General features: G+C 42.3%; 2 protein-coding genes across 4 annotated transcripts in view; one reads left to right on the forward strand and one right to left on the reverse strand.

Moving 5' to 3' along the window:
* Positions 1-21683, reverse strand: part of c24h8orf74 (chromosome 24 C8orf74 homolog) — a 29335-nt gene extending 7652 nt beyond the window's left edge. The window contains exons 1-2 of one of the 2 annotated variants that reach the window (XM_088074824.1): positions 21587-21683; positions 1169-1348 (exon numbers count right to left, since the gene is read on the reverse strand). Coding sequence is in view for 1 of the 2 variants with exons in the window: in XM_088074823.1 (XP_087930949.1) it covers positions 21587-21595 (9 nt within the window). In the remaining variant the exon portion in view is untranslated. The remainder of the gene's footprint in view (positions 1-1168; positions 1349-21586) is intronic. The other variant, XM_088074823.1, reaches the window with a different exon arrangement.
* On the forward strand, positions 760-22096 carry rp1l1a (rp1 like 1a). Of its 2 annotated transcripts, none has more exons than XM_088074812.1 (8): positions 760-934; positions 7975-8227; positions 8418-8810; positions 8911-9154; positions 9299-14091; positions 16036-16971; positions 17212-18333; positions 19372-22096. In XM_088074812.1, exons 2-8 carry the CDS (start codon positions 7994-7996, stop codon positions 19822-19824), a joined length of 8175 nt encoding a protein of 2724 aa, XP_087930938.1. In that variant the 5' UTR covers positions 760-934; positions 7975-7993; the 3' UTR covers positions 19825-22096. The 2 variants fall into 2 exon arrangements, with proteins under 2 accessions (XP_087930938.1, XP_087930939.1); XM_088074813.1 differs by lacking the exon at positions 760-934 and adding an exon at positions 3144-4319.
* The last annotated feature ends 68 nt before the right edge of the window (positions 22097-22164 follow it).

Consider the following 22164-nt stretch of genomic DNA (forward strand, 5'->3'; position numbering starts at 1 on the left):
GGTCTCTGGCTTAGTTGTAAAAAAACATTTTTTAGATTATGGGGCTAGACTCTTTCTTTTGAGCTTAATTCCTCATGCCCAAGAGGAAGGAACTCAGAAAACTGTTGAAAACTGAGTAGCTACATTTAGTTTACAAGTACTGTACCTAAGTATTAATTTTAGGTACTTAAAACGTTTACTCCACAAACACTTCAGAGGGAAATATTGTACTTTTAACTTCACTACATTTATCTGATAGCTTAAGTTACTTTACAAGTTGTTGTTTTTTTTTAATTAAAAAAAACACAAGAAGGGTTTATGAAGTAGATTTTGTTATTTTTTAATTTAAATGGGTTTTGGGGGTGTTTTTCTATTTTCTTATCGATTCTGAAGTTTGGGGCATTTTTTTCCCTCTCTTTATAATTTTAACTTTTGGACATTTAATTGTATTCTTTGATAATTAATATTAGTTTCGGATTTTTTTCTATTTTTATTTTTATTTCGAAGTTTGACGCGTTTTCTTGATTGTTTTGTTTGCATGCATATTTTTTTTCTTTTTTCAATAGTTTTTGATTTTTTGGGATGTGTTTTTGTCTTATGATTTTTCTGCATTGGGTACTTTTAATACTTAAGTACATTTTGCTGGTTCTACTTAGCTTGTAAATATTCTAGCCTTTAATGTTGCCGTAAAAAACCTGAGCTGCATTAATTTGAAGGTCTAAATCAGCGTACTTCCGGTCAATACAATGCTATCTTGACGCGCGTGTGAACATGCGCCTCATATCTGCGATCTGCGAGGTGAACTGAAGGCGCAGCGCTGCTCGGACCGATGTGGCAGACGGAGCTGTCCACCGCTGCTCCACCTGACTTCAGCACCTGACAGCTTCTTGTTTTTATCTGGACCTCATCAGCCAGTGATCTAACGTCATCATCACATCGGTATGCGTCAGGAAAGGTGAGATTCATCTCTTTATTTTCACTCAAACTCCTGTGGCTTTACAGCAACATGCACTTTAAACTCCTGTAGATCAATCTGCGCGTTGGTCACGTTTGGTGTCATTTTATAACTATTTTCTTGTATAGTCTCTGTGTTTAGGAGGAGGTATGCACATATATAATCTCTATATACATGCACAGTATTTGTTTGTGTGTGAGATCCAGTTGTGAGGATGAGGTGAGTCACACACACCTGCTTATTGGATGAGAGACAGGGAGCAGGAGGGACTGTACAGGGAGGAGTGAGTGGACATCCAAACTAGGCCACACATGGTATAATCTGCCCTCTGCTTTCTTCTTTATTTGTCCCCCTGATTAAACCAATTACACTTCAGCTCTGACCAGCGGTGGAGGAAGTATTCACATCCTTCACCTAAGAAGAACAAACAGGGGAAATACTCTGTTACAAGTCCTGCATTGAAAATGGTACTTGAGTAATAGCAGGGAGATATTATCAGGAATATGTACTTTAAGTATTTAAATACACCAAATGCAGAAAAATCTTTAAAAAGTGAGAAAAATATACCAAAACCTTAAAATGATTAGTCAGAAAATATATTTAAAACAACAAAATTACACACAAACACACACACACACACACAAAAACCCCTCACAATTATTAGAAACTAAAAAAACAATTAAAAGCGAGAAAAGAAGAAAAAAACTGTGTTCCAATTAAATTTCCAGCTGAAATGGGTTAATATTAATATTATCTAATATGTGTGTATGTGTTTGTAAAAAAACACTCAACATTATTAAAAAAAAAATAGAAACCAAGACCCTTAAAATTAATTATAGAAAAATTAAACAAGAAAAAGACTTTAAATTTGTATCAAAATTGCTAGCAATACATTGTAATAGTGTAGTGGAGTAAAATATACAATATTTCCCTCGCAAATGTAGTGGAGTCAAAGTATAAAGTGGAAAGAAAAGAACAGACTCAAGTAAAGTGCAAGTACCTCCGATTTGCATTTTAGCACAGTTCTTGAGTAAATGTACTGAGTTAAATTCCACCACCGGCTCTGACAGGACTCTGTTTACTTTTGTTTACATGTTAAGAGGCAGAAAATTAAAGTCTCTGTCTGATTGTTGTTGCGTAATACCAACAACAATGCAGAGGTGATGATTTCCTAGATTTATCCGCAAGGAATTCCCATCAGCACCAGCAGTTTTCCAGAGACCAGCTGCCTGATGCTTCACTTTGACGCTCCTGTCAGCACAGGACCTACTCATCCCTGACTTCCTGTCTACCCAGAATCCTCTGAGGCCCACCTCCTCTTGACTGTCTCTCATAAAAGCTGTGAAGCAGACACGGACTGATGAATGAGGGGTTACGTAAGTCGGGATGTTTAAATGATAGTAAAAGATTTGTTGTGTAAACTGCACTTGGTGTTCTCAAAAGCACCACAGCGTCTACAGTAGCTTCGATTTTGAGATTTGTTTTTCTTTTTTTGCCGTTTTTAAACTTGAATTTAAAGTGCTTTCAGTTGGCGTTTCAGTATGGTGTCCTTGAAGCGCAGCAAGAGGCTGTTCTTATTGAATCTGAAAGTTTGAAGGACTTTCGTGACAATAGTCTGCTAAAAACTCTTTCAATTTCATATTCAACCTGAGTCTTATTTTGTAGTTTTACTTAGAAAGACAAAACCTCGATAGACGCCAGAATTTGGTTAAACTGGACTGAGAGAAAAAGATCTTGAAAAAATGATTACCAGCTTTTAACACATAAGGCATTTGAACTATGAGCTTATTTCAAATTAAGTAGACTTGTTTAATTTTTTACAGAGTTCATATTGCGCATAGCTCCCAGATGCAGCAGGCAGCTGGTTTCCATAAAAGAAACAGAGAAAAAGGAAATAGCAGACCAACAAAATTAGAAGCCAACATAAGAAGCCGCAGCGCTCTCATTTTTTAAGCCAGTGTGAATGTATTGGTATCTTGTGAAACTAGACAGCCTCAGCCAGTGATAGTCAACCTGTGGCTTGTGGGCCAAATCTGGCTCCTCCAACTATTTTCCAAGTTACAATAAAAATAAAGTGATTTAAAGGATCCCCCACACCCCTGACAAAGGTACTAGCTAAGCCCCTAATGTCCTAAAAAATGTCCCAAAATCCTAGAATCATCCGATGAATCAGAAAATTGTACCAAAATCCTAGAAATATTCTGTAAGCCTAAAATCATCCTGAAATCATAAAAACGGCCTAAAATCCTATAAACTTTCCAAAATCTTAGAAATGAGCTAAAATCTAAGAAAAGTTTTCAAATCCTAGAAACATGTATGGAACTATACTATACCTGAAATTTAATCATAACTTTTGTTTCAGCGTGCCACCCCAAGATTTTCAGTGGCCATTTATGGAGCCATAATTCTGACGTTATATCCAAACATAGCGCTCTGCCTCTAATTTTGGTTCATTTAAACAGGGTCAAAGAAATAAACTAAACAGGGATAAATAAATGCTACTTGTTTCTCCGAAAAATGGTGGTTTGCTGGTTGTAATGACGAACCGGTATTAATTTGCTCATCACTGATTTGCCACCACTCCTCCGATAATAAGAACGAGTTTGAACCGCACAGCTCAACAGGAGCAGTTGGTGTTTTCAGTGATTTAACAGCAGGCACCCTGCTGTCAGACAGATTGTCTATAATTAAAATCCTCTACGCCTAAGAGCTGTGTGTGTGTGTGTGTGTGTGTGTGTGGGAGACGGAGGCATAGAAAGAGTCAAATAACAAAAAAACAACAAAAAAAGAGAAGGAGGGAGCAATATGTGCTGAAAACCTAAGATCTCTGATTTCAAAGTAAAACCTCTGACACTCACACACACATACGGACTCTACAAACAGACCACTGCAGACCAGGCCACCTCGACACATTTTCCGCTCTACCATCCACATGATGATAAGTTAAAAGAAAAGAAAAGAAAAGAATCCATCATGATTGCAAATTAGCATGTGCCTCTCCTCCAGGTCAGGTGCCTCGTACATAAGAACATCACTCGCCTTGGCCTCACCATGGCAACCCTGCTCCTTCTTAAGCAGGCTTTTCGTTCTATCCTTAGCCCCCCCACCCTTCTGTCTTCTCCTCTGTCCTCCTCTCTCCATCCGCCCCCCTCCTCCTCCTCCAACCGTGCACCTGATTACCAACTGCCATTTTTCCCAGAGAGCCGTGGAGCAGGGGCTCTGCTGTACATCTTAGTGTATGACTCAGAGGAGGCCGCCACACACACATACACACACATCAAAACGCATAGTGCTGACTTCTGGTCTGACTCAGTCAGTCAGACCCTGCACGGACTGCTTCCCCGACTGCTTTCTCACATCTCTGTGGACCATGTTTCCTGAATATGTGAGTAGTGTGTCTATTTACTTGAAAAAATGTGATTAAATAAGTGGTAGAAGTTGTTCAGAAGTACTTATGTAAGCGTTAAAAATCTCTTAAATTTGTGCATAATCATAGAAATTGTTCTTTAGGTGACTTTAGATGGGTTGTAGTTAACAGTGACCTAGAATTAGTGGTAAAGTAATCCACGGTGATAAATGTGCTAAAAATAGATTTTTTGCTGGTATATCGTGGTCAGAGACATGCTAAAAGGGCAAGCGCACAACGTTAACAATGTCTTGTTAAAATATGGTATTGATGATTTTTTATGTCGTTTACTGTCTCTCAAGAATGTACACTTGGCTAATATTATTGTATTTGAAATTGACTATACCTTAAATGTTCGTACTTTCAGTGGTAGAAGTATTCAGAGCCTTTACTTAAGTAAAAGTACCACTACCACCCTGTGAAAATACTCTGTACAAGTGAAAGTCCTGCATTGAAAATGGTATTTAAGTAAAAGTAAGTAAGTGTTATCAGAAAAAGTATGCAATGCAGAAGATATTAAAAAAAAAATACATGTACAAAAAACTAACAATAATTATTAGAAATTTAGAAAACTCAAAACTCAAAATTGCTAAAAAAAAAAAAAAAAGGAGAAAATTCAAAAAAGATTTTAAAAATTAGGAAAAAAAACCCTTAAAATGATATCAAAATTAAAAAAATAACAACTGTTAAAACTCAAACAATTTATTAATTTAAAAATAGAAGGAGAGTTAAATGTTGGCAATTCATTTCCAGTGAACTGACTGATTGATTGATTGTTGCAGCTGTAAATGTATAAACTGGTGGTAATTTAATTTATAAATATACATATTATATCTTCTTATGATTTTTATGCAAAAGTAAAAGTATAAAGTAGCATGAAAAGCAAATACTCAAGTAAAGTACAAGTAACTCAAATTTATACTGAAATACAGTACTTACTTTAGTAAATGTACTCAGTTACATTCCACCACAGTGTACTGTATATTTTCAGGTAGGCCTCAGCAAAGGAAAATAATTGAAAGCAGAGTAAAGTACAGGCTGACCTTTAGTCCAGCTGCCAGTCATATTCTCTTTCATCACTGTTTTGTTGTTTTGTAATGCTTTGATTAGAACCCAGTGATTAGCCACCATGTCCTATTTAAAAATCATGTATAAACGTGATGATATTTTAGGTGTGAAGTTGTTAATAGAAATCGAGCTGAAGAGGGATTAAGCAGCAGAGCGTCACGTTGAGTGTCAACAGCAAAGAGCAGTGATTTGGCCTGCAGTCTCATAGCCTCATAATGCCTGTTAAGCCTGCTGGTAACGTCCTCATTCCTTCATCGAGAATCATCACACTTAACAGTCATTATTGACGTTATTATCATTTCTACTGAATATAAGAAGCAAAGTGTCACTCTGGCTGTCGTCTCCTGCACTGATTCACCTGCTTATGTCACAGTTTTTTTTTTTATGTGAAGATACACCAATTTTGAAAACATATCTCAACTAACTAGAAAAGTTTTGCATCACTTTGTCAATCAGTGCGTTGAGACGTTTTAGAAAAGTGAAACAGTGTGAATTACGTACTGTGTATTATGCAAGCTGTTCAGAAGCAGGACAGTCAGTTTTAACGTCCGTTCCAAATAGGATTTCTATATGTGTGCTAGGCCACTACACTATATATAGCAGGCTGTGGGAAGCTGTCTTTAACATCTATACAGATATGCTTGTAGTTCATAATACATTATGTGACTGTTTTCTGATTAAAACTGGCGCCAGCACAGAGGTCTTTTATCCATTTTTTGAGACAATGGGAATTATTATGAATCTTACCCTTTTGAACCCTGGGTGAATGGCCTTGATTTTTTTGAAAAACATAGGAAAAAGGCTATGAGCAACTTGAAATGACCCAACAATTAAAAAACATAAAATTCATTTAAAAAAAAAAAATAGAAAGGAAAGAAAAGAAAAAAACTAGGAATGGCCCAAAAAAGTGCTTAAAAATATAGTAATTATGTAAAATAATATAAAATATATAATAATATAAAAATATAGTTTAGTTTTTGACATTTTTCCTCAACTTAATTTTCTAAATTCCTAATTTCTTGAACATTGAAGGACACTTCTTGCTCATTGTGTATTTTTTCCCACATGCTTTTGCAAGAAATCAAGCAAATTTGCTCAAGGTTCAAAGGTTTCAATACTTGTAAAAGGCGTCTGAACACAGCATATAAAACCGTGATGGTGATCCAAGTTTCAAAGGGTTAAAGGAATCTGGTTATTTTTAGGCATGCTGATTATTAAATTGGAAAGTAATTTGGGGAAAAAAACTCTTCTGGGTTGGTCAGGTAAGAAACGGTTTAGCTAGCAGCTTACTGGTTTGATTTGGATGACTTTGTAGAGAATGTCTTTCCCTGCTGTGGCCAAATGACACATGTAACACCCTGATATGCCAGGTAGTCCTGTTAGTGGATGTCCTCAGCTAAACCCCCTGATTAGGAGTTGTGACCTTGTGAGTGTGATTAGAAAGTGTGTTAATGGAAAACTAAAAGGCTACATAACACATTGAGAAGATAATAAGATGAAAAGTGCTCTCTTGAAAACTATGAGAGATGCATTGTTTTGGTAATCAACATGGGTGCACTGTCAAGAGAAGCAATCAAGGTATTTGTTTGGGCTCCCACAAAAAATATTTGAAAGGGGCCACTTATATCAGATTTTGCAATGACATCTATTTACCACATTGAGCCTCCCCTAAAGGCACTACATAGTGCACCTCTGCTGCCCCAAAACTTTAAGTGGGGCTTCTTCTACCAACCGAACAACAGCACAACACCTTTCTGGATGCCAAAAACAAAAGAAAAATAAGAAGATGAGGAAACTTAAAAATCTGGGTATGTAGTTGTATGCCTCAGCGCACCAGTCAAGTTGTACTTACAGTTTACATCCATGTCAGTGAAAACATGGATACTTCGCACACATCTTTACCCGGCAGCACAGAAGATCTATAAACTCAGCACAGTTTCAAGGTGGGCACTCAAGGTTCATCAGTTACGGCCAAAAACATGTTTTATGAGGTCACTGTGACCTTTGGCCTTTGACCTTTAGATTCTAATCACTTCATTCTTATGTCCAAGTGGATGTTTTTACCATATTTGAGGAAACTTCATCAAGGCCTTCTTTAGATATTACCTTCAAGAAAAGACGGATGCAAGGTCACAATGGCTTTGACTTTTGAACACCAAAACTAATCAGCTCATCCTTACATCTACTCAAAAGTTTGTGGGAAATTTGAAAAAATTCCCTCAAGAGGCTCTTGAGATATCACATTCGCAACAATGAGACTGACAAGGACACAGTGGCCTTGACCTTTGACGTATGACCTCCAAAATCTAATCAGCTCATTGTTGATTTCAAGTGAATGTTTGTGTCAGATTTAAAGAAATTCCCTCAAAGCTTTCTTGAGATATCACGTACACAAGAATGTACAACCCGAAAACATAATGCCTCCAGCCTCACATAAAAACAACACCAGGGGATGTTGGGGGGCCTCGGTGGGCTTCATTGCCCTGGGCTTGCCCAGAGTCTAGGATCACCACTGATTCAACAACTTCTTTATATTCCGTGTTGCATGTTTGTGTGTGTCCCTCAGGTGTGTGTGAGATCGCATTATGCAGTCGGTCCAGACAGGGATGTGGGACCCCCGGCCCCCATCTAAACATGCCTCGCCCCTCCCCCCACGACCCCCCTCCAACTCACGCCCCACCTATGTGACCACAGCCACCCCGGCCAAGCGGATCACATTCTACAAAAGCGGCGATAGCCAGTTCGGGGGCGTCAGGATGGCCGTCCACAAGCGCAGCTTCAAATGCTTTGACGCCCTGCTGGACGACCTTTCCCAAAAGGTTAGTGGGAGAGATATCAGAGCTCTGATGTCAAGATTTCTTTTGAAGCTGGCTGTGTCGATGCAGCTGTAGTTCTACTTCCTTAAATGTTTCTCTGCTGAATGAAAACTGACCTGGAGACACACTTGCAATAGATTGACACAAATATGGACTGTATTTAAAATATGTGTACATATGTGTCCACACACAGGTGCCTCTGCCATTTGGCGTGCGGACTGTGACCACTCCCCGCGGCACCCACGCCATCAAACACCTGGAGCAGCTCCAGGACGGCGGCTGCTACGTCTGCTCAGACCGGCGCCAGGCAAAGCCACTCAATATGGAGCTAGCCAGCAAACGCCCGAGCATCTGGTACCATCACAGCCGCAGGCCCCAGCGGCCGGAATCATCGTCCACAACACCGCCTGGCCATTTCTCTTACAGGCAGCGGCGGATTCTCCTAGTGAAGAACAGCGAGCCAGGGATGAGGAGGAGCATTGTGCTGGGTAGGAGGTCAACCAGGAGCCTGAGAGCGTTTCTTGATGAGGTGTCTGAGGTGATGCAGTTTCATGTCCGCAAGCTCTACACTGCAGAGGGACGCAGGGTATGAAGTGGTTTGTTTTTGAATGTATGATCATCATAATGAGTAGGTTTTGTGGTTGCAGATGACACTGAAAACTGACACTGTGTGAATTTGTTTCCAGATTGACAGTGTACAAAGCCTGATGACTTGTCCTGGTGTGTTGGTGTGTGTCGGCCGGGAGGCCTTCAGCCCAATGCTGGTGAACTTTATCAGGAAGAGCTCAGAGGAAAAACTGCCTGGTCTCGGCCCCAGGACTCCTGGAAATGGGGCCCGATCTCCTGCTACACAAGGAGCAAGATCCCCACCTCGTGGGGCTCATTCCAGAGCCAGCGAGTATAGCGAAGGGCATGAAAGCAAGAAAAATGGTAATTTGGTAGACTAATATGCATTAGTGGGTGGGTAAACACCCAGTGCACACACTTTAAATTTGAACTCAAGAAGTTAGAAGAGTAAAAAAATGAAATTCTGGTTGCATTTAAATGTGCTTTTCTCTCTCTCTCTCCATTTAGTTAACTTTGGTCTGGAAACCAAAAAGAGCATCATCCACCCTCGGTCAGATTCGTCAAACCGCTCCACCCGATTCTCCTTGTCTTCGGAGAAGTCATATGGCAACGGTGCCTCCAGAGCGGCTATTACAAACGATGACATTGAAAAGCGAGTCCTGGTCAATAAAGATGGCAGCCTCTCAGTGGAGATGAGGGTGCGTTTTCGCCTACACAATGATGAGACACTCCAGTGGTCTACACAAGTTAAAAAATCCCCGTCTCTGACAAATGAATGCTGCCCTTTGAGCCATGCCCCGCACCATTACCTGCAGCAAGGCCAATCAGAGAGCTGCTCCGACCCTGATTCCACGTCCTTCGACCCAGAGGGTATGGATTATTCAAACCAACCTCTGCAGGGTGTGTTGGAGGGGAGCCATTGCCCCTGCTGCTACCAGAGACCACAGCAGCAGTATGACTTGTGGGAAAACCCAGCACACAGCCACAAAAAGCCTCCTGTCCCCCCCACACACACATCCAGTCACACCCATACTATGGTGCGACATACACACTCTTCTAGCTCTTCCTCATCATGTAATTCCAGGAGGGTGGTGCGCTGTCGAGCACGACTCGCCAATTGCGGAGGAGGTCCGGAGCAGAGCCAGCTAGTCCAGGAGGAGATGTTTGTGTCGGAGGAGGTTGAGCGCAGAGTAGAGGTGGAGCAGGATGGAGACACCCATGTAGAGGTGTGCAGGGTGAACAGATGCTGCAGCCGCAGTGAAGTGGTTGCAATGGATAGCAACCTACGACCACTTAGTAGGAAGTCGGTGGAGGATGAGCTAAGGACGGAGGAAGACGGGGAGCGTCCGCTGTCTGCAGTCAGCAGCTCCTCTCATGTCCTGCAATCACTGAAAGAGGACCAAGATGATGACCTGCCACCCAGCGCCTCACAATGCTGTCACAGCAATGAACCATCCCCATCCCCAACCTCCCTGACTCACTTGAGCGACAAACCAACAAGCAACATCTCAGCCAGTTCTGTCCATTCTACTGAGAAGTATGAGGAAGAGGAAGACAGAGGAAGCAGAGCAGTATCTGAAGCCTCTTTTTGTCAATGTGGTGCAACCACCCCACATTCAACAGCAGAAGCAGAGGAGATGGATCGGGCTACCAGTTCCTGGTCCAAAACAAGCAGAGTGTCTGGCAGGTCCCCAAACCTAGAGGAAGAGGGGGCTGCAGATGATGAGGATGAAGAGATAAAGAGGGCTGTTAGTGGCTTGTCTGGTCACACAGGACTCTCTCTTCAGTCATCTAGTGTATGTCCTAATTGTGGAGGCTGCAAACGGGGGGTTAACTCTAGTTCTACTAGCAGAGCATCACAGAGGTCCCGTGATTCCCAGGGAGCCTCTCCAAAGCCTGCAACACCCCTGTCCAGCCAAGAGAATGCCAATAATGAAAGTAATGACTCTGAAGGTTCAGCTGTGTCAACACAGTCCAACAAGACCAACCTCACCAACTATGGGCGCTGTTCCGCGATATCAAACATCCTGGAGGACAGAGCAACGAGTGCCATGTCCACAACGTCCAATCCTGAAGCAGAACAAAAGGAAGAAGAAAGGGCTCCTAGTGCCACCTCAGCCATAAGCAACAGGTCCAATAAATCACACAGGTCTGGCTGTAATGGCAGCACCTCTGTTGCAGCAGAAAAAAGGGAGGAGAGAAGCCCCAGTGCCATGTCAGCCCAGTCCAACAAGTCTGCAAAGTCTCATAAGTCCAACTGCAGCTGCACAGCTCACGTAAAGACAAGAGAGGACGCAGAAGGAGAGAACTCTGTAGAGAGAGCACATAGCTCATTATCAGCCAAATCTGGTGCTTCAGCAAAGACTAGTGCTTCAGTCAAGACAAGAACTAAGGTGGCCTCCCCAACAGCTGTGGCAGACGACAGCACAAACGAAAGAACTCCCAGTGCTCTTTCTGTCAAGTCTGGCAAGGCAGAGAGACCTGACAGTGCCCAGTCTGCTAAATCAGCTAAATCAAATGTGTCAGCAAAATCGGGCATATCCCATAGATCCACTTGCAGTCAATGTGCAAAAGCAGGATCACCAGCTGATGAACCCGCTATCGAAGCAACAGGACTGGAAGAAGGAGCGGATCCAGAAGAAAGAGCAGCAAGTGTCATGTCAGCCAAGTCCAATCTTTCTGCCAAGTCAAATAAATCCCATAAGCCTACCAAAGCTTCGGAAAGGTCACTTTCTCCCAGGTCAGGTACTGAAGGAGATGGAAAAGAAAGGGCAGCAAGTCAAGCATCTAACCGATCAGTCAAGTCAAACATGTCTGTCAAGTCTTCAAAGTTGTGCAAATCAAACAATAATGGCAATGAAATTGCAGCATCTCCAAGCTCAGATGAAAAAGACAATGAGCAGGTAGAGGAGGAACAGCAGAGGCCTGAAAGTGTAATATCTGCTAAATCAGCTTCCTCTGCAATGTCTAAAAGTTCAAGAGTGGCCTCTCCAGCCAAAGACACAGTAAACACAGAGGAGGACAAAACAGAGCACAGAACCCCCAGTGCCATGTCAGAGAAATCGCACACCTCTGCTAAGTCCCAAAAGTCAAATCACGCTGCAGCGTCTCTAGATCCAAATGAAGCTGATATTCCTTCTATTGAGACAAATGGAGAAGAGAAGCAAGATGAAAATCAAGAGCGGGTGGCCAGTGCCATGTCTGTGAAGTCAAAATCTTCAGTGAGGTCCGGTACTTCTCATAAGTGTGACAAGAGTCCCAAACCGGTGTCACCAAGTCCAAATGTTGTCACCATTAAAACGCCAGAAGGGGTCCATGAGGACGAAAATGAGACAGCAGAGAGAGCCCCAAGCGCTGCATCGGCTAAATCAGGAAAATCTAATGTTTCAACTTTATCGCAGAAGTCCAATCATAATGGAACAGCTAATATTGCTGTTATTGAAACAGCAGATGCAGATAAAAATGTTGTTGAAGAAAATGCGCCAAGAAGTAAATCTCAAGGGCAGACGCTCTCACCCAGAAGATCCCCACGGACCCACTCACCCAAATCTGCAACCTCCAGTAGTCCTCAGTCCCCTGCACAGCAGTTGTTGCCTGGAGAGACAAGAGGGCAGAGTGCCTTGTCGGTTCACTCCGCAACCTCTGCGAAATCTGGCAAATCCAAATGTCGCTGTGGAGCGGCTTCGGCTCTCGAAAAGGCAAAGAAGGAAAAAGGGGAGGAGAAAAAGGAAGATGAGGAGCAGAAAAGCGAGAAGGCTTCTGAGCGGGCTGCCAGTATACTGTCGTCCTCGTCCAAAAGACCAAGGAGAGAATCAGAAGGCACGGAGCAACCGCTGAGTCGAAACTCATCTGGATCAGTCTCTCTTGGGTTGCCAGAAGACCAAGAAACAGCTGACTCAGACAGTGGCAAGTCCAATGTTTCTTTTCACGCAGACGCTGGGAGAAAGTCAGCAACAGAGCAGTCCGCTATGAAGGAAGAAAATGACGGAGCAGGGTCTGTCATGTCTCAAAAGTCCAACCCTAAAAGCATTTTGTCTCACAATCGTCCAGCAGTTGAGATCCCTATTATTGAAACACCAGGAGGGAGTGAGGATAAAGGTGACGGAGAACAAAAAACAGAAAGAGGAGCCAGTGCACATTCAACCAAAAGCAGCAGTTCTCACAAGTCCTGTTGTAAGTGTGGAGTCAAAGCAGTGGCTCAAAAGCTGGACAGTAAGACTCCGAGTGCCAGCCCAACCAGAGAAGGAAATGACCCTGAAACAGGAAGTGTGAAGTCTGCTTCAACAACAAAAGCAAGCAATTTGGATGCCCCAGAAAATAGGACATCCTCTGCAATGTCAGTTGCAAGTGCTAAAGTTCGGAGCAAGTCCCCTGCAAGTGCCAGCGCCAAAAATGCCAATGCAGCTGGAGATTCAGGAGAGAATGACACTGAAAATCAGGCCATCAGTCGACCACCTAGTCAGGCAAAAGGGGAAGACAGTGCAGACAACAAGGTAGCAAGTGTCCGCTCCAAGAGTCCCTGCTGCCTCCGTCCCAAGTCAGCAGCTTCAGCTCACTCAGGGTCAAAAGCCTCAAAAGGAGAGAATTCAGTCAAAGAGCTCAAGGCCAAGTCCAGCAGCAGTGTCAAAACGTCCAATTCTCAAAAGAAAGACATCAAATCCTCAAGCCCTTGTCCTTTACACAGCCAGAGACCATGCAGCAAGGCTGAGACCTGTAGTGAGAGCACTCTGTCTCAGTCTCTGTCTGCTGCGGACATGCTGAAGGAAACCATGGCTGCTGCACGACCACACAGTCGACAGTCAAAGGCCAGCAAAACCAGTGACAAGTCTGAAAGTAAAAAGTCTCGGAAGAGCAAGAACCAGGAAGAGCTGGAGGTGTCTCCTGACTGCCTGCCAAATGCGTCCCCCAATGAGGTTGTCAGCGACTGGCTGCGGAGCATCCCCGCCAACAGCAGCATACTCGCGCTTGGTGACGAGCTGAATGAGGAGGAGGAGCAGGAGAAGGTGGTGGAAGAGAATCCTGAAGAGGAGGTAGCAAAGGAGGAGGAGAGTCCTGAGGATGAGGAAGTGGGCGATGAGGAGAAAGATGAGGCTCAAGAGGAAGAGGAGAAAGAAGAGGAAGCTGAATGTGATGCAGCAGAGGAGAAGAGTCCAGATCAGACTCCAGGTGACCCAGCCTCGACTCCCCCCAACAACCCGCAATTAAGTGGTGACTTCCTGCCCAGAAATTTGCATTCTTCAGCCGCAGTGATGAAGGTTCTTCTGAGCTCCTCTCTGGGTCGATGTCAGAGCATGCCGGAGGTAAGATTATAACTGTATGAAAACTGTTTTTTGTCCCCGTGATTATAATCACAGAAAAACTATCAAGGTTCATGCTGTCTGTCTGTCTTTAGGATGACACTATAGAGTCAGTCAAGTTAGTCAAGTCAGTGTTTTTTTTAAATAGTGTTTTTAGTTAGATGCCTAAAATAAGGTCTGTGGTTGAAACAAGAGAGATTAAGAGACTTAAGAGATCACATTTTGTTCTACATCAGAAAACTTTAAGTAAATATCCCACTTGTGAATTTGAGGCTGTTGCTAACAAGAGCTTCGTTGTGGTGGCAACATTACGTCATGGGACCATGATGTAGTTAGTTTATATCCTAATTTTAGCTTTTACATCTGACGATTTATGCTTCTAAAATCATTAAAGTGGTGCTAAATTGTGAAGACTATCACTGAACAGAACTTATGAGTATGAGTATTGCCACAAGTTTTTTTTTTTCAACAATCAAAAGGGAAAAATCCAATTGGCTTTTTGTCAGGGGAACCAGGGCGACATGAATTTTTGGATCAGCCAACATCCTGGTAGCACTGCATTAAAGCTGCATCTAAATACTGTTAACATTGCATTGGACCATTGCCTAATTGTTTTTAGCAATTAACTTATTAATATATACAATTTGTCTACTGAATATTTTTTTGTCAAAGCAATAGTCTACAACCCAAAAATATTTAAGTTTCAATCCTATGAAACAGAGAAAAGCTGCAAATCTTCACATTTTAGAAGCTGGAATTTGAGTACGTTTGACATTTTTTTAAACTTGAAACCTGGACTGACATCGCTTTTTATTGTGCTGCTTTCAGATGCATTTCATAATTATTTAAACCTTTGAACTCTGAGCAAATTGGTGCAATTCCTGTCAAAATCATGGGAAAGCTAAAGCCAATAAGCAACTTGATGATAAATGTTCTACAAGCTGCAAGAATGTTTTTCATTTAGAAAATTATTTTATAAATGTTAGGGCAAAATTATGTTTATAATGATCACACTTAAGTATTTAAAATTATATCAGCATTTTAAGCACTTTTCTTGGTTATAATTTTTTTTAAAAATGTATCATTTATTTATTTATTTTACTAATTTGCAGGTCATTTTCTTGTACTTTTTACTAATTTCTTGCTAATTGTTGGGCAATTGTTATGTTGCTCATTGCTCATTGCATCTCATGATTTTGGAAGACATCAGGCCAATTTGCTCAATTTTAAAGGGTTAATTTTTGCACAAATCTACTACAGATCAAATATAGTGCGTAACAGAATCATCAATACATTCACATTCAAATGATTATCACATCAATTTTAAACGAGGATCGCAGATATATGGTCACTGTCACATGATCATCATTTTTCCCCCTGTTGTAGGCTACTGGGATAACTTTAAAGGCCTTAAGAGGTAATATTGCGGCTTCTAAATAAGTTTGGAATAGCTGCCCACAGACGCCGTGGGATGTGACCAGCTCGCTGTATTTGGTTACTCACTTTATTTGTTTGATGATCTTTGGGTGTTGACTGATGTTAGGAGAGTTGCTGTGTGATGCTAAACTGATTTGTCACGTCACAAAATCAAAATACCCCAAAATAAAACAAGCCATTTCAAAAACAAAGTTCAAATCGATAGGGGAAAAAAAGACAAATTTATCAAACAATTAAATTGAGATTTGACCAAAAAACACAGGGATGCAGACTGTGTCCTCTTCTTCCCTATTGACTAATTTCACACACCCATAAAGGTTTGCTAGAAGTGGCTCTATCAACTGAAAGTATCCACTAAATCAGAAACGAAAAAAGTTGAGCTTTGGAGAGACATCTGAATAAAATAAATAGAGGCATGTGTAGCTTTTCAAGGATGTCTAATTTACAGGGAAATAGTATGGACTGCATGAATGTGAGTTTAATTAATGTATGTAACATAATCTTCTGTAGGTGTCTCCAGTTTACGGCCGTAGACTGAGTAATTCAGCCTGGGGGCTCTTGGACTGTTTGGCCCAGCTCCAGCTCATTGAGCCCACAACGAGCCCCGGCTACAACCAACAGAAGGACCGCATGCAGCAGTATGATGACATCATGGCCATCCTTCAGTCCCTCTGGCTCACTGAACCCAGAAACATTGAGGTCAAGGAGGACAGGGACGGCAGCAAAGAGCAGGTGACTCCTCCAAGGTCCTCGTCAGGGGTGGGGATGAGCAGTGGCTCCGCAGGATCGGGGAAGGAGAATGGAAATCCCGGTGGAGAGCAAAACAAAACGACCTCTTTAAATGAGGATGAGGGAACAGAGAAGGCTGAAGAGGAGAAGGGAAACGCAGAAGCAGAGAACAAGGAAACTGAAGCGGAGGAGAAAGATGCAGCAGAGGAACCAGTACAGAGTGAAGACCAAAGTTCGGTCCCTCTGAGTCTGGACAGCCCAAAGATCACAGATAATCCCTCGTCATCAGACAAGAGCTCCGCTCACGACAGCTCCAAATCCCCCACCGATAACGAAGGAGAGATGGTAGAGGATTCCAGCTCAGCCACGCCCCCAACTGTCCTCCGCGCACCTTTGTCAAAGAAACTATCCCAAGACCCTGATCCAGTGTGGGTGCTGCACCTTCTCAAGAAGCTAGAGAAACAGTTCATGAACCACTACATTACCGCCATGGCGGAGTTCAAAGTCCGCTGGGACCTGGATGACAGCCTCATCCTGGACACCATGATCAATGAGCTGAGGGACGAGGTCAGCCGACGCATCCAAAGCAGCATCGAGCGTGAGGTGAGGAAGATCCAGAGTCGTGCCGGCAGAGGGGGGAGGCCGCCCCGGCCACCACAAAGAGGGACCCTCTCCAGGGACTCCACCATGACGGAGAAGAGGCGTCGGATATTAAAGGTAAGTCCCACAAATTCTTTACATCTAGGGTTCCCACAGACATGGAAAACCAGGAAATAATGTTTGAATAGAGTTTGAATCTTTTATGCTTGAAAAAAAAACCTCCGGGCAACAGGGGCAAGAAAAAAATGGGGTCCTTGAAAAGTCATGGAAAAGTTTTGACATTTTGTCCATGAAAATGTTTGCAAACCCTGCACATCGCTTGACAGTCAGGAAGATAATGTGTGATTTATGTTTCAGGTCATGAAGAACCAGTCAGTGAAAACTGGTGAGTCCCAGAGCGATGAAGATCTGACGGGTGAGTTCAGCGACCAGCGGAGCGAAGACGAGTACTGCCCCTGTGATGCTTGCGTCCGCAAGAAAATGGCCGCCCGGCCTCTCAAAGCCAATCCGCTGGCGGCTGAAGCACCGGTGATGATGGAGTTCGACCTCCTGAAGATACTTCAGCTGAAGAAAAGCCCATCGCCTGTAGCCGTGCCAAAGCCGGAGGAAGATGAAAGTGAGGTCACAGAGGAGGAGGGGAGGAATTTAGAGGTGGTACAGGAGGAAGAGGAGGAGGAAGAAACTAAAGAGGATATCAAAGCTGAAATCGTTTTAGAAGAGACGATCCCAGAGGAAGATGAGGAAGAAGGGAAAGAGGAAGATGAGGGGGAGACAGGAGAAAAGGAGGAGGTAGAAGATGAAAAGGAGGAAAAGGAGGAGAGTAGTGCTGGTGATGAGGAGCAGGAGGAGGGACAAACAGGTGGTGAGGAAGCTGAGGAGGAGGAGGCACCAGAAAATGTAGAGGAGGAGGGAGAGTGCCAGTGCCACTGTGCAAGAAATGAAGGGGAGAGTGACAAAGAAGAATACAGAGAGGAGGAGACAGCAGAAGGAGAGGAGGAAACTGGTGGCAACACAGGAGAGAATGACGCAGGAGATGATGAGGAGAAAGCAGGAGAGGAAGAGAACGCAGAGGACGAAGGGGAGACAGGAACAGGGGAAGAGGAGGAGGAGAGTGACAAGGAGACAGTTAAAGATGCAACAGCAGGTGAAGGAGAGACCACTGAAAATGGTGAGGAAGAGGAGGCAGATGCGGAGGAGGGGACTGAATCTAAGGAGGAAGAAACGACAGGCAGGGAAAGTGGAGAAGGAGAAGAAGAGGAGGCATCTGGGGAAACGGAGGATGACAACGCTGTGCAAAATGAGGAGTCCACGCTGGTGGAGGAGTACGTGGAGGGAAACGTCAGCGCTTCGGCAGAGGCGGAGGATGAAGATGAGGGGGATGATGCCGCTGAAAAGGAGGAGTCACATGAAGATGAAAAAGGAGGAGAGACTGAAGAGCAGGGAGGGGAGGCGTCGGAGGAGGGGAGAACCTCGTCACAGGTGAGATGAATCATGTGCAACCAGAATTTATTCAATTAAAAAAAACTATTGCCCAAGCTGTGTGTTTAAAACGTCCATCACAGTTCACTTTTTGTGCTCAGCTTTGACGCTCTGTACCTGATGTAGTTTAGCAACTGTTCAGGGAGAGCTTTGATTTAACCCCTTATTATCATTTAAATGCAACATATAGGACTGAGTCCTAATATTTGGAAATCCAGGCATTGTGCCTGTGTTTTATTTTAATGATGGCCGATTAAAATTAATTAATTAAAAAGTGCAAAGAAAGTGTCAGCATGACAGGAACTTTACTAAAAACCTCAGAGGGCAATTTCTATTTGTTAATTTCTATTGAAATTTTCACTTGACTTTAGAAGAAAAGGTGCTGGGAAGTTGCTGTATACGATGTTGAAAGTCTCAGTTTTGATTTAACATTTGCTAAAGGCATTCAAGTTTTGAGTTGGAGTTTGTTACATTCCAAATTCTAAATATTGACAGAAAGATTTTTGTTTTTTATTGTAAATGAATTGGCTACGAATCATCGGTATCGGTCCTGAAAAAACAATATTGGTGTATAGCTACATGTGTAATAATGAGCAGACTCTGCGTATGAATAGCAGTTGGAACAGCATCTATTTTAAACAGGCTGAACATGACCGCTGGGTTAAAGTCTGCTGCACCTGAAAGAGGAATCTGACCTACAGTGCTGTACTGCAGCCTCAACACTAAGTCTAAGCCTGTGAGAAAAGATAATCTCTCGATCCAATTAGACAGACTGAACAAATCTGTTTTGTTTAGCAGCAGCACGACGCTCGCACTGATGGACGTCTGCTGTTATTGTCAGAGGCAAACTGTTTCGGGAAAATCTTCGCTTTATTACTGCAGCCTCTCTGCACTGATTGACTCTAATTTTAATACCAATAATTACTTTTGCTGTGAAACAAACATATAGCTGTAATTAGTGACACTTAGCTGCCTCCATCGGACCCAATTTAGCTAATTACAGCTGCTCCTAAATCATGCATCATGTTTGACCCTCAGGGCCAGGGGGTGACCGTGACCGAGGGAGAGGAGGCCGACGCCGAAGACTCAGACACTGACAACAAACGTCCAAGCGACACCAGCGCGGACGAATCAGGACGCGAAGGGGCCGGAACCACAGGAGAAGAGGGGGAGAAAGAAGTCGGAGTGGAGGAAGACGCTGTAGAAGAGTTTAAGCCTGATGAAGAGGAGCAGGAGGAGGAGGGGGGAGAGCAGAACAAAAGGGAGGACGGTGCTCTGCTTCATCAGATCACCAGGACCTCTGTGGAGTCCCAGCCCGGCTCCTTGGAGGACATAGATTCCCCCCAGAATCCTGTAAACTCCATAGAAGTGCCCAAAATCGCTGCTGGTGGATCCACCGGCGGCGGTACGGGCCAGAGGAGGAGCCGCTCGCCGGGCCGGGTCAAACGCCGCAAACCCAAAGAGAGTGACGCTGAACTGGATGACTTTTAAAAAACTTATGAAAACAAACTCGTGGTCACAGACGACTCCCATCAGCCCTACACCAGTTATTTCGGTTAAAAACTGGGACCAAAAACTAAGACTGGAACACTTGAAGCACTTTATCAGACCCGGTGTAGAATCTTGAAACTTGAAACCACCACCTCATCCTATTAAATTATGTGAATTCTATTTGTATATTTTTTAAGTTAATTGTAAGTATATTGTACGTGTATGAATAAGGTATATTTTTAAAACAAAAAAATATATATCATTTTGACACCCATGGGTGTATTTTGTGAAGTCAGGCTTAAAAATGTATTAAGTCATATAGCCATTAATTATGGAGGCTCATATCTGCCAGTGATGGTAATAAAAGATCCTGCGAAATCATTGTGATGAGAAACTTTCTCAAAATCATGACCTAGAATTGTTTCTCACTAGTTCCATAGTTTTTTTTTAGATACTATGTCATTATTTTTGCTGGGAAATTTCTTATTATTTATAGATACTAACTCATTATTTTTGAAATACAAAGTAATTATTTAAGGAGAGTTTCTTATCATTTTGAGATACTAAGTAATCTTGAAAAGTTTCTCTTTTTTTGAGAATGTAAATCATTATTTTGAAAGAGTCTATTATTATTTTGAGATACTTGTATTACTTTTAGAAAGTTTTTCATTATTTTTTGGAAAGTTTATCAATATTCTGAGATACCAAGTCATTATTTTGAATGTTTTTCATTGTTTTGAGATACTAAGTAATTATTTTTTAGAGTGTCTCGAGTTATTTTTTTGAATATTCTTGTCATTATTTTAAAATACAAAGTTATCATTTTGAGAAAGTTTTTCAGTATTTTGAGATACTAATTAATTCTTTTGAAAAAGTTGCTTGTTATAATGATTTAACAGGAACTTTTCATTTTTTTCAGAACACTGATGGAAATGGGCTTCCTTAACTGATATACAAAGTACCTTGGAGACCTGTTAGATGGAAGTAGTGTTTGACAGACTCAGTATATTGATACTTGATTTGTGTATCAGTTCAATTATTTAGACTTGACTCATTAAGTCTGTATTCTCAGGGGTGTGGAAGGTCATCTCCTAGCTATTACTTAACTACCTGCTTAAATCTGTAGTCTGTAAAGAAGCGCACTGTTTAAATCTACTAAAGCTCTGTGATGTAACCTGATTACTTTAAAGAAATAGTTTCAGATTTTAGGATCTGCTCACTCTCTTTGGTGAGAGTTAGAGAATCGATACCACTCTCATACGCTAAATATGAAGCTAAAGCCAGGAGATGGTTAGTTTAGCTCAGCATCAAAAATGGAAGCAGGGGAAACAGTTACCCTGGCTCTGGCACAAAATCTACTTTTGGATTACTTTTCACTCCAAAAGTGATTTCATTCCAAATCGTTAACTGTATTTAAGTAGCTTAAGTGTCTTTTGTTTGAATTTTTTTGAAATTCAAAGTGTGTTTTTCCTTTTAAACATGCTAATGTGTAAACTTCAGCACCTGTACCTCATTATATTCATGTAATACAGTTCATGTTGTCATTAACCACACATGCATTTCTTTCCCAGGATTTCAAAACTTACACAAACGAGCATATCTGAGGCAAAACCGTCTGAATTTCAGGTCGATGTAAACCTTTTAGTGCTGCTTAAATATAAGAGCTTTTCGTGGGTTTGTGATGCATGCTCTAGATTCAAGTGGGGTTTGCCTAACCAGCCGCGTGGACCAACAAGCGTGAAGCGTGTTACTGATGCCTTACTGTATCCATGGTTATATGAAGGTGGATTGACAGGGACAGATGGGAGATCACGGTCTTTTGCTTCCTGACATCCTGTCTCTCCGTTAGTGGCTCTCCTGCAGAATCAAAGAGCCCGACATGGATCAGCTGCTCTTTAAAATGCTGGAAAATATACTTTTTAAGACCCCTAAAGAGTATTTTCTCTCGTTTACCTCAAGCTGAGTGAGTTGAGCTTACTTACCAACTGTACTTTTTAAAGGGACAGCGTGGACGAGGGAAAATGTGTTTATCTAGTTTAACAAAATCCTTTATGTGTGTGTGTGTGTGTGTGTGTGTGTGTGTGTGTGTGTGTGTGTGTGTGTGTGTGTGTGTGTGTGTGTGTGTGTGTGTGTGTGTGTGCCTATGCTGTTTTTGGTCTGTTTGGCTGTCCATCAGTCTGTGACATCACTAAGTGAACATCATGTACTGGGAGCAAATGAATGTGCGAGTGTAATCATGTTGATATAAATAAAATAAATGCACAGAAAAGCATTTCTCGTGCTGTTTTTCTTAATTGCTTATATTTCTGATCCAGATCTGATGTGCATTTTACCTTCTTC

The sequence above is a fragment of the Plectropomus leopardus genome, chromosome 24 (genome assembly GCF_026936395.1).
Source record: "Plectropomus leopardus strain MGB_pleo_1.0 chromosome 24, ASM2693639v1, whole genome shotgun sequence".
NCBI lineage: Eukaryota > Metazoa > Chordata > Actinopteri > Perciformes > Serranidae > Plectropomus > Plectropomus leopardus.

Excerpts from the sequence above, each read along its gene's own strand:
- rp1l1a (XM_088074812.1), top strand. The coding sequence starts at position 7,994 with ATGCAGTCGGTCCAGACAGGGATGTGGGACCCCCGGCCCCCATCTAAA. Across the intron at positions 9,155-9,298 it reads GCATGAAAGCAAGAAAAATG|TTAACTTTGGTCTGGAAACC; the intron begins GTAATTTGGTAG and ends CTCTCCATTTAG. Across the intron at positions 18,334-19,371 it reads AGGGGAGAACCTCGTCACAG|GGCCAGGGGGTGACCGTGAC; the intron begins GTGAGATGAATC and ends TTTGACCCTCAG.